The following is an 18,520-nucleotide window of genomic DNA, read 5'->3' as shown; positions in this document are numbered from 1 at the left end:
TTATACTCCAGATCCTTAAAGACCTGAGTGCATCTTGCCTGGGCTCCTTGGTCCTGGTGCCCACACAGATGGGTTAACAATCTGTATGGAGATCCAGCATCATGAACAGGGTCCCACTTTACAGTGGTAACTTTTCCATCAGGGATGTGCTGCACCAACCACCACACAAACTTGTTTCTGCCAACATCCAAGCAGACTCAACTTCAAAGATGCCAAGGCAGCTGACGTGGCCAGTACTAAGAGGCTACCTTGAGAGTGTCTCTCTCCTGGCCACTGTCACTTTGACAGATGTCAGACTTAGCATCACTCGAGATGAGCCCATTATGGACTTGGGAAGCTGCTGTCATTTCCAAATGCAGCTTCTCGCAGCCAAAAACACACATGGTGCTCAGGGACGTGCCAAATGTGTGGAAATACGGGCAACTGCCCTGCTGTTCAAGAGAGCTAATGTCCTGGTCCCCAGCAGAGGCAAAGGCTGCGGTCCAAATACACAGTCCCTTTAGGGCCCATTTGGTGCTAAATAAAAACTCTCACGATAGTTATACATTTGAATCACAATCCCTGCTTATGCTGTTGAATTTTCACCCATCTGTCCTCTCTCTGTTACCTCCATCTAAACTAACTGGCCCCCCAAAACACTTTATCAAGTAAGTGCTTTATTCCAGTCAGGGGCCAGGTGATTAGGTCCTGGAGAAGTAATTTGATATCCAGTCCAGAAAGTTAATTACTAACATAATTATCAAAACCTTTTATTTTTCAGGGTTAAGTCAAGCATCTCTATGGGTAGGGTGACTTTTGGGCTTGTTCGTTCTCCAGTTGGTATGTAATTAGCTCTTAAGGACACTGCATTTTTTGGACTTTTTAAAGCCAAAGAAATATCTAAATATGTTCCATCTATAGACCATTTCCTCAATCCCCCAAATTCACCCAGAGGATTTGAAATGAAACAAACCCGAAAGACCTATTTAAACCATCACCAAACTCTCCATCCTCAAGGCTGTCTCTAAGGATTTTTTCTACAGAGGACACCCCAAGCTTGATGTTACTTTTTTCCCCTAGAAAATGCTTTAGAATCCTAATGTGTTACTATTTCCTCTTAGTGCTGTTGGTGGATTATTTCTTCTCCAAGTCATCTCACTTCTGCTTTTGACAGGGCTGCTAACCAGCCCAGAAAAGAAGGATTTACACTGCAGGTCCTCAGACCCAAAGCTGCCCCAACAGCAGAGCAGGAAAGAAGTTGGCCTACTTGTCTGAAGGCAAAATTCAAAGTCTAGAAGTACAGGTAAAATCTGATGCAATAAACAGTAGCACTATGGACTGAAAGTTACAGCTTTTCAAGAAAATCGCTCTCCATCGGGACTCAATCTGTGATGAGCTAATCACTGCTGCTGCTGCTCATAAGTCGCTTCAGTCGTGTCCGAGTCTGTATGACCCCATAGACGGCAACCCACCAGGCTCCACCATCCCTGGGATTCTCCAGGCAAGAACACTGGAGTGGGTTGCCATTTCCTTCGCCAACGCATGAAAGTGAAAAGTGAAAGTGAAGTCACTCAGCCATGTCCAACTCATAGCGACCCCATGGACTGCAGCCTACCAGGCTCCTCTGTCCATGGGATTTTCCAGGCAAGAGTACTGGAGTGGGGTGCCATTGCCTTCTCCGGCTAATTACTGAAAGAGGGAGCTTTCCCCAAGTCACCAGAGTTGCAAGTATGGCCTCAATGATGACCTTAAAACACCTCTAGGGATTTCCCTGGTGGTCCATCGGTTAAGACTCCTCGCTACCAATGCAAGGGGTTTGGCTTCGATTCCTGGTCAAAGAACTAATATTTGGCATGCCATGCAGAGAAGCCAAAAGAATTTTTTAAATTTTTTTAAAATGCTTTTTAAGTCTCCAGCTATGGATTCCTGAATAATGAGAACCATGTGGCATCTAACTTGGTCTTCAGCTCTTGTCTGGAATCTCATAGAAAGAGAACCTGAATATGATGACTTGGATCTTACTTTTCTCACTAACTACAGTTGAAAGGATGAAGAGTTTCCAGCCTGGCTGGAATTGGCTCCCATCAATGTTACCCCCCATCACATTCCTGCAACTCTGATGAGAACTAATTTAGCTCCTGTGGTATTTTCTCCTACGCTGTCTTCTGAAGCTCTGGAACGGAGCACACCAAATGAGGCCCATCTGTCTAAATGGGAAGAAGTTATTTATCCCACCTCCAGGAAGGCTTCCTTTCCTACGAAGAAGCTGCTCTCCAAGCTTCCCAAACACTGTGGGATAATTATGGGAGTCCCAACTCTTAACCGACTAGAATTTGGGGGAGAGCAGTTGAGTGTCGGATCAAAGATCATCTGCCAGTTCACAGCCATCATTTCCTTGCTTGGTGATGTGTTCTAGGAAGCCACAGAGTATCTGACCAGACTATTATTCAACGTCAAAATTGCAACATTCAAGAACTCAGTGGGATAATTAAGTTATTGTTTGGCTGCAGTCTTGCCAAAAGGAAAAACATCAACCTTGTCCCAGCAGGTTAGCCTAATGAATTTTAAAAGTCTTTTCCCACATAAGAATACTTTCTTAGAAGAAAGGAAACACCTCTCTCCCACTGACACAGGCCAGGGGACAAAGTTGTAAGAAAGACGCCCTTAATGACAATGACGCCCCGGTGCCTGCTTGGGCCGTGGTGTCAGGCTCCCGGGGTGATGGCTTTCTGCCCCCAACTGATGCTTCTCAGCCTCAGCTGACTCTGTTATACCAACTCCCACCCACGTGGAATACTAAATCAGAGAGGAAAAAGGATCGGTAATTATGTGACAGTTATGCTAAAAGAAATCTTTAGGTGGATTGAGCTAAGGAAAAAAATGAACGTGCATAAGAGCACCAGCACCTTACCTACAAAGGAAGTGAATCATGTGCTCATGGAATATAACAGCTGCAGCGCCTAAACTACTTGTTGGATCCCTCTTCCAATAGGTCTTTTGTAACATCCTTATCCAATAGGTTTTTTTTTTAGTTCTACCACTTTATTGCTACCAAGCATCTCCCTCCACCCTCGCGCACACGTGCTCAGTCATGTAACCCCATGGACTGCAGCCCGCCAGGCTCCTCTGTCCATGGACTTTCCCAGGCAAGAATACTGGAGTGGGTTGCCATTTCCTTCTCCATCCAATAGGTTTTTATAATAGGTTTTTTATAAAAGGAATCAGTAATAAAATAATTATAGAAAATAACAAAATAAGGATTCAATAGAATCAGTGTGCTTTTTTTTTCTTTTAAAGGCAAGAGGTGTTGTTACTCAAAGAGCTTCCCAGGCGGCTCAGTGGTAAAGAACCCATGGGTTTGATCTCTGGGTCAGGAAGATCCTCTGGAGAAGGAAATGGCAATCCATTCCAGCATTCCTGCCTGGGAAATCCCATGGACAGAGGAGCCTGGAGGGCTACAGTCCATGGAGTCACAAAGAGTCAGACACAACATAGCAACTAAACAACAACAGCATGGACATACTGGCATATAAATAGATTTTATGGCATGCATGCTAAGGCACTTCAGTCGTGTCTGACTCTTTGCAACCCCATGGACCACAGCCCTCCAGGCTCCACTGTCTATGGGTTTCTCCAGGTGAGAATACTGAAGTGGGTTGCCAAGCCCTCCTCTAGGGAATCTTCCCGACCCAGGACTCAAACCTGCATCTCTTATGTCTCCTGCATTGGCAGGCAGGTTCTTTACCACTAGCACCACCTGGGAAGCCCAGAGATTATATGGACCTAACCCACTCCAGTACCCTTGCCTAGAAAATCCCATGGATGGAGGAGCCTGGTAGGCTGCAGTCCATGGGGTCGCTAAGTGTCAGACACGACTGAGCGACTTCACTTTCATTTTTCACTTTCATGCATTGGAGAAGGAAATGGCAATCCACTCCAGTGTTCTTGCCTGGAGAATCCCAGAGACAGGGGAGCCTGGTGGGCTGCCGTCTATGGGGTCGCACAGAGTCGGACACAACTGAAGCGACTTAGCAGCAGCAGTAGCAGCAAGCTATTTATTTACTATTTATCACATGCAACTTCAAATTCTCCATTAACCATATACATAAAGGTCTTCACAAAACAGACAAATGAATTTCAAAGCACCTGAGAGAAGAAATATAGCCATGAAAAATGGTGATAACAAAGAAGTCTTAATAACACAGAACTATAATAAAAAAGTATAAAAGCAAGAATTACATAGCTGATGTAAAAATGCCCCCAACAGAGACTTGCTGAAACACCCATGTGGGTTACTATTAGGTGAGAAATTAGGATGGTTTCTTGCTTCTTTAAACTTTATCATGTTGAAAACAAAAAGAAGAAAACAAAGGAAGAAAGGAAAGAACTAGCCTAGACCTCCTTTTGGCTTAGAGTCAGTAAAAATGCAGTGTATATCAGTCTAACATAAAAATATCCTTTCCTCGCGATATTTTCATAAGCACAAAAATTTGATCACTGTTGCCCCTACTGATACTTATTGTCTGATATCCACAGAACTGGATTAATCCTTTGGGGATCTGAATTCTTTTGTCTCAAAGTAGTGCAGCAAAATGATCCACACACAAGCGTTAGAGGGGGAGGGAGGGGACGCTGGACCAGGAGCAGACTGGCTGGGCAAGCGCATGTTCAAGGGATCCCACTCACCACGTCCAGGTCCTGGGAAACGCGCCGTTTCCGCAGCTCCTCCATCCTCTCACACACATCGGAGAAGCAGGTATTGTAGTAATCTGCATACTGCTGAGCCAAGTCATCGATGTTTCCCAGGGAGCCGTCCTGAGGGAAACAGGAAGACAGCAGAGGCAATCAGTCCACCTGCAGACGCCCTGAGTCCTCCAGTCTCCCTCTATGCAGCCTTTATACTCGTAACAGCTGGTACTTTTTAAGTGGTGGACATGTGCCACGCTGTTTTACACGCAACATCTCCTAATCCTCCGGTCAGCCCTCGGACATTTTTCTCCCTGTACAGACGAACAAACAGCAACTCAAAGAAGCTGAGCCACAGCCCAAGGGTTCCAGGGCTACCACGCAAAGAAGCCGTGTCCCCCACTCAGGACTGTCTGATGTCAAGACCATGGTTTTAACCCACACCCCTGCCTGCCTCACAGGGCCAAGAAATCCCCAGAAATAAACACTGTCAGCGCAAAGGCTCCCTAATGCCCAATTGGTGGGCTTCCCTGGTCGCTTGGATGGTAAAGAGTCTGCCTGCAATGCAGCAGACCCAGGTTCGATCCCTGGGTCGGGAAGATGCCCTGGAGAAGGAAATGGCAACCCACTCCAGTATTATTCCCTGGGAAATCCCACAGACAGAGGAGCCCCGTGGGCTACAGTCCATGGGGTCGGAGAGTCGGACATGACCGAGCAACCAAGCACATGAATCAGAACCTCCAGGGAAGCTTTTAAGAATCCAGATGCCAGGACACCCCTCCCAGGAGGAATTCTGGCGGGAAACTGAGAATTCAGGAGCCAACAGGGAATGCTACATCTGGGACACACCTCAACCACACTTCCCATGAGACACTCAGAAACGTGGGAACTCTTGTTCGCTACGTCATTCAAGCACAGATGGAAGAGGACATGTACAAATGCACCTAAATATATAAGGAAATATGTCTGTCTCTCCACTGAGGGAAAGGCCCCGAATTCTGGGGTCTGAACCCTCAAGTTCACACCCGTCTCTGCTGCCACTTCCAATTCATCAGTTTAGGTATGTTTCCTAACCTCCGGCTATCTCCCCATGAGGAGTAACGAAGCAATGTGACATGCTGACAGCTTGGTCCCCTCAGAGCTCTGACACTTGAGGGCTTGACTTACTTCATGAATAGTATTCACTACAAGATAACACTTCAGACTATAGTCTTCCCTTTAGGGGAAGTGATTCCTAAATAGATACACACAGAGTGAAGCTGTGTACATTTGTAGGTTATGCCATTTCTTCTATTCATTCATTCATTCATTCATTCCGAGAAGTATCTCCCCTGCCACTTTTCACCTCCCAATGGGTTCTTTCTTTGGAAGGAATAAATGACCCTACCAGGGAAAACACAACTCTTAGACCACCGAAAAGACGCACACACATTTTGCCTGGGACAGACCACTGGCCAGGCCGTTGCACAGTTCCGTCAGCTATCATGCAGCATGTGTCTAAGACGCTTACTTAGACGCGGGCAGGGTTTGGGAATTAAAAGTTCTTCAAAAGCCTTTCTGCTAAAGACCGCAAGGCTCCAGTCAGGATGCCCAGGTCACAGCAAGCAACCGCATCTATTCCACTTCTGCTTTTGCCAATGTCACAGAACTGACTGAGTGGGGAAACAGAAATTGAAAGAAATGATTTTTTCTTTTTTTTTTTTAAGGACAGATGCTTCCTTTCTTACCAATAAAATGTTCTATATTTGAGGTAATACCCTTGAAGTCTGCAGTACAGCATAGGGGTGGGAAGCTCTCTGCAAAAACAGTTAAGATGTTTGCACGTGTCTGGACAGGTCATTCCCTCACGTTTGAGACGACAGGCTGGATGGACACAGGGTGGCGGCCCGAGTCTACCGCCCCCCTTCAAAACATTCATCATCAGATTTCCAACAGGGAAATAACACGGGATCAAAATGGAAGTCCACAGCCAGCCAACGAGGAAACGCACAGAGGAGGCCAGCCTTGAAGTCCTCGCTTTACTGCTTTCAGTAGAGGTGAGGTTCCTGACAAACGGCATCATAAATCAGACTATGATCCTGAGGTTCGTCCTGACTCGTCTGAACGCAACAATACACGCCCCATGGGCCACAACATGAAAACCTCCCACCTCCTAACTGGGTTTTCTTGTCTCCTTCCCCGCTTGGCCTCGTTGGCCTTGATCCAGTCACCAAAGCGACCTTGCAAAACAGATCAGACCGGGTCGCTGTCCCCTGACAATGACGCGTGCCACCCTCATCACCCATTCTTCAAATAAACCCCACCCTCACCAGGCCTGGCTTTCAGGCCCCTTTATCTCTGCTGCCCAACCCCAGCCCGGAGGAGAAAGGGGCTGAGGTCTGCCCACCCGAGGGCCAGAGGAGCTGGAGAACACAACAGCCCCTCTGGCAGCAGCTGCCCCTCTCCCACCACCTGGAGAAAGTACTGGAAGAAATGTTTAGGAAAGAGTGCAGGCAGAAGAGCTGCTCCCACGGGAGCATCTCCTCCGGACACCAGCTACCGACAGCCAGGACTATGACTGCAAAGTGCCCAGTGAGGTAAGGGAGCGGTCCACCCAAGCCCACCACTGCCTCGGCCAGACAGAAGCATCTGGACAGTTCCAAGGATGAAGGGAACCTCTGGGCCACCTCTAACATCAGAGTGTCTGACTTCTACCGACCCAGGATGTTTGCTTACACCTCAAAGACACAAAGCCCTCACGTCCCAGTTCTCTTCAAGAGCCGCAAGCGTTCTTAGGCCGCTCACCCAGCACATATTGGCAAAGATCCAGCAGCCTCCTTCCGAGTGAGTGCTGGACCTGCAACTGTGTTACCTGAGAACCCATCCTTCTGAGTTCCTGCCCTGATCCTGCCACTCCCCATAGCCACCGGCACTCCTGGCCAACCCTAGGCTCTTTAGAATTGTCTTGATCTCTAGTGAGTTTCTGGGGCTTCCCAGGTGGTGCTAGTGGTAAAGAACCCGCTTGCCGATGCAGGAGACACAAGAGACGTGGATTCGATCCCTGGGTTGGGAAGATCCCCTGGAGAAGGAAATGGCAGCCCACTCCAGTATTCTTGCCTGGGAAATCCCATGGACAGAGGAGCCTGGTGGGCTGCAGTCCAAAGGGTCGCAAAGAGTCAGACTGAAGTGACTTCACACACACACACACACACACACACACACTAGCGTATGATGGCATCCTCATCGAGAAACTTCTGCCTTCATCCCTCCAAGGAAATGAAATATACCTGCCCCCTTCGACCACATACAAAGTCTGCATCTTCTAATACCTGAGTGAACTTGTGAGGGGGTTGTTATAGCCACACACTTGCCCGATGGTTGGCTGCTCTTAATGGAAATTCATCTCTCTCTCTCTCTCCCTCTCTCCCCCTTCTCATTCAGGGGCAGTGAGAGTTGTACTCCTATCTCGATTGCTGGCTTCTCAAAAGTAAGCAGCTTTCACGTTTATAAACTGTATAACTTATCCCAATCAACCACGTTTTTTTGGACTCATCAAGGTTACCTGAAAGAAAAAAATAACTGTAAAAACACTTATTTAGAGAACTTTGTTCAGACTGCTTTCTTTCCTTTCTCTCTCCTCTCTCATATCCTACAACATCTTCAAAGCCAGCTCTTCACTTCAAAAGTTTCCAAGCTCCTAGTCAAACTTTCCTTCCTGCTAGTCAAACAGTTTTCTTCCCTCTCCCTCACTTCCAATCACTCGGAACTCCCCCAAACTTCGGGGGCCTGGGAAATATCTGTTGCTTATGAGGAAGAAAGCAGCTGTTCAACTCGACTCAGGCCAAAGACAGCAAACATTTCACACCCTGTGATGCCCACCCCTCACTTGCTGCTCAGCAGATAATAAATTAGAACAGGGCGGCACAACTGCCTTTCTGATTTCCCAAATCGCTTTCCAGATGTGCAGCGAGCCCCCGTAATTATCACTTGCATCAGTCTTGGTCATTTGAGTGCCAAAAGAGGCAAAAGAAAAACTTCTTTAAGTGTGTATGCGTAATATTTACTTATTTATTTGGCTGAGTCGGAACTTAGCTGCAGCATTGGGTATCCTCACTGTGTCATGCGGGATCTTTCATTGCAAGACACGGACTCGCTGGCTGTGGTGCCCAGACTTAGTACCCCAAGGCCTATGATGCCCACCAGAAACTGAACCTGGGTCCCCTGCATTGCAAGGCAGATTCTCAACCACTGGACCACCAGAGAAATCCCGCACATGTGTTTTTTAAGTACATCTTGTCTGTCATCTCCAGAATGGAACTTTTGCATCCCAATCACATGGAACCAAGGAACGACATGATGAATTTCTCTTTACCCACTCCAAATGCAGGCTTTTTCAAGACTATCTGAAGACCTTTGCATCCTTCCTATTCAACTTGCTCTTTTTTTGTTTGTTTTAATCCTTGTTGCTTATCTACTTTATTTTTTTGTCATGCCATAAGGCATGTCAGATCTTAGCTCCCAGACCACGGGTTGAACCTGCACCCCCTGCATTGCAAGAGTGAAGTCTTAACCACTGAACTGCAAGGGAATCCCCAAGTCAACTTGTTCTTACTTGAGATGGTACAAACTTGTTCAGTAAAAATACTTACTTCAATTCAAATATTTGCAACATTAGTCTGTAGGAAATTTAAATAATGCAGCTGCTATTTCAATAGCATCACACCTAGTATATCTTTTTTGGGGGGATGTGAAGTTCATGTCTGATTCAGCACCCCACAATGCTAATGAACAGAGGTACTGATGTCACAAAATAAACTTCTAAATAAACAGTATGACTTTAAACTGTAAATTTTGATATTTATTATATAAATACAATTATTAAAATACTGAAACAGATTTGCTTATTTTTCTTTTAAGGTGCTAGAAGTTTCTTCTGTAGAGTGTATTACTTGTCTAATATGTTTCATTTCTTATATTTCCCCTTTGGTTCAAATGCATTAGGCTGAAGCAGGCTTCTCTGGTAGCTCAGTGATAAAGAATCTGCCCGCCAGCCAATGCAGGAGGCATAAGACTCCCAGGTTCAATTCCTGGGTTGGGAAGATCTCCAGAAAGAAGAGGGCATAGCAACATACTCCAGTATTCTTGCCTGGAGAATCCTATGGATAGAGGAGCCTGGTGGGCTATAGTCCATAGGGTCACAAAGAGTCAGACACGACTGAAGTGACTTAACAAGCTGAAATTAGTTCAAATTTAGGAACAGAGAAAAATCTTATATCCTCAAAATAAACTTTTTAAAGTAAGTTGTGAAATTGTGTGTCACATTATGTTTTTACAAGATTTTCCCATCTCTGTCTACAAAAGAAAAGAAAAGAAAATGATACATGCAAATTCAAGTTCTCTTCCCAGTTCTTAGTACAAAACCAGGTCACAGGATTTCCCAGGGGGTACAGCTTCAACCCCTGGTAGGAAAACTAAGATTCCACATGCTGTGGTGCAGGCAAAAAGATTAAAAAAAAAAAAAAAAAAAACCAAAAAAAGCAAGCACAACATTTTTCCATACGATCATCCATTTCACTTGATATGAACTTAATTTAAATCTGGGTCCCACTACCAGTGTCAGCTCAATGGGAGACAAACTTGTGTCATTTTCCCATGAAGCCATGGCACACATTTATACCAAACCCATGTTTTTTATACAAGCAACATAAAAATGCAGAGATAAGGGGCATTGGACTGAACCATTCAGATCGGGTGAACTTCTGTTACAAGTAAGAAGGAAAGAAACAGAGCATTGTCCTCCCAACAATTCATTCCATAGTATTTCTGAATTTTTATCCTGATGTACTTCTGTCTCTGGAAAACGTGAAACTAAAAGAACTACGAAAACAGAAGCACTTGTATCATTACTTTCGTTGCTCTCCTTTCCCTAGATGTCATTTATGCTTTAGACTATCTTGACAAAGCTTAAGGGGAGAAAAAGCAAAAGCAAAAAACTTCTCTGAAAACATCAGGAGGCCCAACGTACCCTGGATCGCTGTATGCAGATTACATGCAAATGAATGCAAATGAACTTGTGGTCCTGCTATTTTATCTATCTATAAAGACAGAACCCCAAGGGAAAACTCAACGTGTTGCTCTGAATCCCCAGAGTTGAGGGAAAGGAAGGGAATAGACTCCTGGCTCATTTATTTAATGCCTCTCTATCTTTTCTGTCTATAACAGTAAGTACATATATGATATATGTTGTGAAATATAAATTACATATTTACTCTGCTCACTATCGTTTGGGGGAGGGATGGAGATATATCCATATATATAAATATATCAGACCCTATAGGATAAATCTACTAAAAGAAGTCACAATAATAAAACCTTGATTTCTCGAATGTCTTCAACAATGCATTCACATACTTAATTAGTTTGTGTAAAGATTTGGAAGGGATAAACACTTCCAGCAACCTTTCAGGTGAAATTGCTATACCATAAACAAGACTTTAATTTCAGTTTCCTTGTTCAGCCTCATTGAATCTGTGGGATGTCACTGTTTGCACCAGCTGGGTCCTCCCATCCTGCCATATCATTCTGGAGAAATTCACTGAATCAGTCACGCCTGACTCTTTGTGACCCCATGGACTCTAACCTGCCAGGCTCCTCTGTCCATGGGATTTCCCAGGCAAGAATACTGGAGTGGGTTGCCATTCCCTTCTCCAAGGCTCTTCCGACCCAGGGATTGAATGCAGGTCTCCCACATTGCCGGCAGATTCTTTACCACATGAGCCACCGGGGAAGCCCATGAATCTATAATAACTGATCTGTTATTTTTCTCCAAGGTATCCCTCCCAGCATTTCTGCAGATGGTTTGAGCTGAAATATAGTTTGTATCAGGGAAGCTTTTGACACATAACCAAAAACATACACTGGAGGGACAAATTAAGTCATGCTGGTGGTAAGGAGGGCCCTGGGGGTCACAGCCGCATGGCGGGTGGCTGGAGGAGGGCTGATTTCACATCTTCCACTCTCTCCCCTTCAAAACACCCAGAACTTGCCAGAGCCTATGTCTAATTCTTGTCTTGGCAAATATGATCCTGGTGCTCAGGGCCCCCACTATTTATGCATCAGTGGCCTCCAGTTAACATAAATCCCTTCCTGAAGAATGAACAGTCTCACAAGCTGGTGGTATTGGCCACTTCCTTCTTCCCAGCACTCTCTCAGCAGCTGCCTCTTAAAGGCAATGGTGTTCAAAGGGCTGGGGAACAAATACTGAAAAAAAATTGGTGTATGGAACCTCCTTCTTGTTGTTCAGTCGCTAAGCTGAATGTTCACATTCAGCTCTTTGCAACCCCATGGACTGCAGCATGCCAGGCTTCCCCGTCCTCCACTATCTTCTGGAGTTTGCTCAAGTTCATGTCCATTGAGTCGGTGATGCTATCTAACCATCTCTTCCTCAAAGAACCTCCTTGACAAAATGTAATTATTTATGAAAACTACTTACAACTCTAAGCACTTAATATAAATGATATCTATTAATACTTGCAATTACTCAACATTAAAAATGCACCCCAAAATAGGCATTTTAAATTAGATAACTACAAGTGTAAACAAAAAGTTCTAAGTTCTCTCCTGTTCTCCAATGAATAAGCAACTGTAGTGGTACTCACCCTGCAGATGGTGACCCATTAGGACTCAAGGCTGGATCCAAGAAGCACAACTGCTAGGAGATTGGAAGTTGATAAAACAGTCTGCCTATACAGGTTGCTGCTTGTGCCAAGTATTGAGCCTAAAGTCACCATAGGTTGGCCAGGGTGGCAGTTATGCAGGAAGCTGGATGTGAAAGACCAAGGACAAAACACGAGTGCGTCGGAACCGGGAAGACAACTGGAATCCATACCTGCTTCTCATCAACTCTAATCTTGATGTCATGCGTGACCTACATGAGCAGCTGGAGCTCTCTGGGTGTCTCAGGACCTCCAGAAGTTGAGGGAGACCTGGCAGGACCTGGACGTGCTGGGGATCTGGGCACCAAGTCACGCCAACAAGGCCAATCAGTGACACCACGAGGCAGCCACCAGTGCCCATGACCCTCCACCAACCTTCAGAGTCTAAAAACTACGGCTGCTGCTGATCCACTTCTAGCTCCAGGGTGACACAGTCCTTAATAACCACAGAATCCTCAGATACATATTTGAGGCCAGCATTTGTTTAAGTGATACGGCATAGCACAAAAGAGCCCAGAGGAGAATAGAAAATCTTGGCAACATCCCATGAAGAAAGAAGACCATTTCCTGCAACGTCTGTTTCTGTTATGTTTCTGTTTGTACTTATACAACTGCACCTGATCACCATGTACTAATAAAATATATCTTCTAGTGATTCTGCAGCCAAAAGTTGGAAAGTCACTGGTGGAGTTTGTCTTCCAGGCTGCACCCTGGGGGTCCACTTTGGAGTCTGTTCTTGAGTCCCATGGGTCTCTTTGGGACCTTCACCCTCCACCTCAACTCACCCCTAAATCCACAGGTCCTCCCTGCATTTTTTTTTTCTTGTGGTCCCTCTCTGTTCCTTTGGGGGGAATGGCATCAGTGATTGAATAAGTTTAAAGCCACAACAGAAGCATTTTTTTCTTCTCCTCTTCCTCCTGCAGGCTCAACACAGCCCGCTTGACTCTAGGATATGAAAAGCTTGAGATATTTTAGCAAAAATGTTATTACCAAAATCTTATGCATGAACTAGTAATTTCTAATTATCTCCTGGAAAGGGATTTGAACAGCCTGGCCTAAATATGAACAAACTCAGTTTATAAGCCATAGAGAGGAGTAGCTACAACAAAATGGAATGAAAAGGCCTTCTCCTGGGGAGTGTGTGTGTGCTGGCATCTTTGACATCATGATGATTGCCAGGTGTGACAAAGAAAGTGAGCTAAGCTATAAAACTATGGTCTTCAATCATCAACACCTAGTGGGGTATTTCATTAATTCAAACAATATTTATTGAAACCTATGAAATTCCAAGTGCTGTGCTGGGTGCTAAGTATACAACATAAAATCAGGAAACATGAATGCTTGTTATTACTGGACAGAGAAGCAAAGTATGATCTTTCTTTTAATGCAGTCATATAGTTAAGTCATGGAAACTTGTTGAAGGGATTTACTAAATTGTGTGCTTGCTATATAAGGTCTTTTTGGAAATTAAAAGCTTTGGAAGATCCCATTTGCTGGACTATCAGTGGCTTTAAAAAAACATTTCACAGGAACCCTTGGAACTTGAAAAATGTAGGGAAAAGACTGGAACGTTGATACTTTGCTCAACTTGACATTTCGCTCACACTTAAAATGGACATGTGGATTTAGCTGGTGACAGTTTTAGATTCAACTCATCTCTCCTTTCCAAACCTGCCTGAGCTTAACTGAAAATCATAGATTTGGAAAGAACAGCAGAGTGAGCTAGCTGGGTGGGAATGAAGTCAGAATCTCAGAACAGACTTTGATGAGCATGATTCACACTTTGCTCTTCCTCCAGCCACCTCTGCCACGTAACCATGGGGATACGAGCATTTGCAGGCACTGGATGCATCACGATCCTACTGGGGGCAAAACTGATCTATGACATTCCTAAAAATTTGGAAAATACATTTATCTCAGAACACTCCTGAAATTTCTTTTTATGATGTTAATTAAACTTTGGATTGGGTCGGCCAAAAAGTTTGTTTCAGATTTTTCCATACCACCTTACAGAAAAACCCAAACAAACTTTATGACCAACCCAACACAACATTTGAGTTTGTTTATAAAAATTATATTCCACCCTGGCTTGAGCAGAGTTGGCAGGTGTGGCATACCTGGAGTCAGACAAGTACCTGACTCCACCTGATTTTCAAGGACCGCTCCTGAGGACAGGGCGACCGTCCAGTGAGATTTGAGGTCCTGGTGACCTGATCAAACTGAAACATCATGCTTATCATCATTCCTGTTATAGTGCTGATCATGATTTTTTTTGTTGTTGGTGGTGATGTTGCCAAAATTCTCTATTTTTAAGAACTGGCAGGTAATACCTAAACAGTGCTATCAATAAAAATTCAAGTGGCTTAACAAACCTGAGGACACCAAACACATGGCCCAGTACTAAAAAATTTTGCAGCCCTTAATTTATATTTTGATAATTCTCAAAACTCCTCCATCTCCTGCTGCTGCTGCTGCTGAGTCACTCAGCCGTGTGTGACTCTTTGTGATACCGTGCACTGTGGCCTGCCAGGCTCCTGTGTTCATGGGATTCTCCAAGCAAGAATACTGGAGTGGGTCACCCATTTCCCTCTCCAAGGAATGTTCCCAACCCAGGGATTGAAGGGTCTCCTGCACTGTAAGCAGATTCTTTACCCTCTGTACCACCAGGGAAGCCCTCCACCTCCTTAGCAAAAGCCTTAGTCTGATCTTCCTTGATATTCAATTCAAACTCCCCACACCCACCAAACTTTCATTCTGGATTCCAGTAGTCCAGAGAGCAGCATCAAGCTGTTTCATCCATGCCAAGACTCTCAGGGTCATTTATTCATCCCCAAACTTAAGAGGTCACTAGGTTTTACAACGTGTCATAAATAAATGCTAATATAATATTTCTTCTCCACTATCTCTTAGTGTCTCAAATATCTCAAAATGTTTCTCCATCCTAATCTTATCAGTGTTTTACGCCCTCAACCAAGGTTCTCAGCTATCTAGCCAGTCTCCAATCCCATCTCATTTACAACCCGCTCTATACCCCCTACCCACCGTAACTATCTTTTTTTTTTTTTTGCATCCCCCTTTTAGATTCTATCTTTTCTTCATTTATTTTTATTAGTTGGAGGCTAATTACTTACAATATTGTAGTGGTTTTTGCCATACATTGACAAGAATCAGCCATGGATTTACATGTGTTCCCCATCCTGAACCCCCTTCCCACCTCCCTCCCCGTCCCATCCCTCTGGGTCTTCCCAGTGCACCAGCCCCGAGCACTTGTCTCATGCATCCAACCTGGACTGGCGATCTGTTTCACACTTGATAACACACATGTTTTGATGCTGTTCTCTCAGATCATCCCACCCTCGCCTTCTCCCACAGAGTCCAAAAGTCTGTTCTATACATCTGTGTCTCTTTTTCTGTCTTACATATAGGGTTATCGTTACCATCTTTCTAAATTCCATATATATGTATTAGTATACTGTATTGGTGTTCATCTTTCTGGCTTACTTCACTCTGTAACTTTCAAAATATAAATCTTGAAAACGATAAATGTCTCGCAGTGAAGATCTGACAAAGTCAGTCTGTTGCTGACAAAGCAAAAGCCTTTTTATCAGTACTCTATCTGCCTTTCTAGACCCCCACCTGTGGCTCCACCTCCCCATACATGGACCAGTTTTGGCCACATCAAACTAGAAGCAGCACTACCTCATCCCCACTATTATCCCACAGTATTTCTTCTGCCTAGATCACCCTTCTTTTACTTCACTGACCCTCTAGGCAGCAGCCCATCCTTCACAATAGCCCTGACCTTCCCACTGCATCAGCGGAAATCACACCCTCCCCACACGAATGGATTGATCGGAGGTCTGCGACTTGCTTCAAAGTCATGGGGGAAGGAGAGAGGAGTGGGAGCAGGTGCAGACGAAACAAGATTGGCCATGACTGATAACTGCAGTGCTGCCGTATGGGTATTTTTAAAAAATTCTCTCCACTTTGATAGTTGAAATTTTCTATTTAAGACATTTTTTAAAAAAGGGACTCTTACTCATTTACATGGTGATTGTCCCCAGGAAAACTTTAAAGTCCTTGAAAGCTGAATCTGAGTCTTATTTTTGCAACCTAGGCCTTTAATAACCATGACAACACCTGACACTTAGCAATTATGTGAGAAATACCTATCAAATATATGAATGAATGAAAGAAGAAGTGAAAATGAAAGTTGCTTAGTTGTGTGTGACTCTTTGAGACCCCATGGACTATACAGTCCATGGAATTCTCCAGGCCAGAATACTGGAGTGGGTAGCCTTTCCCTTCTCCAGGGGATCTTCCCAACCCAGGGATCGAACCCAGGTCTCCTGCATTGCAGGTGGATTCTTTACCAGCTGAGACACAAAGGAAGCTCAATAATACAGGAGTGCATAGCCTATCCCTTCTCCAGCGGATCTTCCTGACCCAGGAATTGAACCAGGGTCTCCCGCCTTGCAGGGGAATTCTTTACCAACTGAGCTTTCATAGGGAAGCCCCCTATGAAAGAGGAAAGGAAGGAATAAACGGAAGTCAGTAAAATGATCTCTCCCTTTCCTGAGGGTGCCGGGTAACATACAGTCGATAACTCTGTGATGGCATTCTGTCCACTACACTGGCATTTTTCACATATAATGGTGAGCTTTCACAGGCTCAGCCTCCCTGTCCTCACCAACCTGACAATAGCAATTTGGTTTAGTGAGTAAAACATTCAAACATGACATATATCACTAGAAACAATGATAAATGAATTGGGTGAGGAGGTGGGTCACCTACATATGAAAGCACTCCATTTCATGAGCACATTCATAGGTCCCATTGGTTCGTTAAGTCCAACAAAGTTAGCCTTAGGTACCCAACTAACACAATCAGCTACATAGTACTATTTTGTAATAGGGTTAGAATACTTTCACACAAACAATACATTTAGAAAACACACACGCAAAAAAAGAAAACATTTTTAATCGTACAGTACCTTGAAAAGTACAGTAGCACCAACTATATCGCCACTGGGTGATACATAAGCCATTCTGGACTTGAAATAAAGATACCGTACTATTGCACTCTACACAGTACTGTATAGTAAAGTACACAAAAGCAAAACCAGTCACAGAGGATGCACGCACGTGACAATGTACACCAGATATGTGAACTGACTACCGTGACTGCACACGCGAACGCACGTTCACATCTTTGGAAGTTCACCACTTGAAGGCTTGTATGTGGGGACTTGCTGCAATTCCTCTGATCGGGAGACAGCCTAACCTGTCCCCAGAGGAAACGCTACAGGGGGTGACTACAGGTCAGTGTAGAGATGAGGCAGGACAGGGGCCAAGAGACAGAAGGGAACCCGGTTTTCAAGGTTCTTCATGTATAGGAATGAATGATTCCTAATAATCTCCACTCATTGCTGATAATTTTCAATACATTGAGGGTCATAGATCTGGGTGGAAACCAATGGAAATTTCTCACACCTAAATGACGGACGATAAAGTCTCTCAGTGCAATACCCTTAGGGTCTAAAGATTAAAGTCTCACATTCTTCTCATATCTTGACAGAAAAAGCAATTATGTGTTTGGAAACAAAGACAGTGCCTTATATAAAAAGGCAGTACACACACCCGGAACTTGTCTGGCCAAAATCCTCCGCAGTCAGCTCCCAGTCAAAGAAGCCGGGAGGAAAACACACATGGAATGCAACTGGCCCGGTGTTGGAGGAGAGCAAATAGCAGAGCAATGCTGTGGCCACTGAAACAAGCACGTACCTTTATAGCACTGAGTTATCGTGAGCTGAAGATATCATTGTTTGCTCCTATTTACCGGAGACCATGTTAGGGCCCTTTGCTCATTTAACACCCACTGGGTGGTTTCTTTCCAAAGTCAGGGAGGAACCAGTTCACCCCCTACCCTGGAAAACCTCCCAGTGGTCCCCAAAACAACCCTTCACTGCACACCCAGCCCCCTCCAAGCACACTTCATGACTTGGTTTCTGCTATTTGCTCTTCTGACCAGTTCTATATCTCCAGGACACTCACAATGGCCATCAGGGCACCCAGGACTTCACTGAGGCCACCTTGGGAATGTGGGGTAAACGGAGAAAAATCTGGCTCCATCTTATACCACACTGTGATCTGTCATGTACA

General features: G+C 44.7%; 1 protein-coding gene across 3 annotated transcripts in view; it reads right to left on the bottom strand.

The window, feature by feature from the left end:
* The window catches only part of LOC122684220 (sterile alpha motif domain-containing protein 5), a 981,181-nt gene that overhangs the window by 141,413 nt on the left and 821,248 nt on the right, over positions 1-18,520 (bottom strand). For all 3 annotated transcript variants that reach the window (XM_043888222.1, XM_043888224.1, XM_043888223.1), the window contains one exon: positions 4,666-4,794. In XM_043888222.1, the coding sequence (XP_043744157.1) occupies positions 4,666-4,794 (129 nt within the window). The remainder of the gene's footprint in view (positions 1-4,665; positions 4,795-18,520) is intronic.

Source organism: Cervus elaphus, chromosome 26 (genome assembly GCF_910594005.1).
Source record: "Cervus elaphus chromosome 26, mCerEla1.1, whole genome shotgun sequence".
In the NCBI taxonomy this organism is placed as follows: domain Eukaryota; kingdom Metazoa; phylum Chordata; class Mammalia; order Artiodactyla; family Cervidae; genus Cervus; species Cervus elaphus.
Note: the sequence above shows the minus strand (reverse complement) of the source record. Positions and strands in the feature narration are given on the sequence as shown.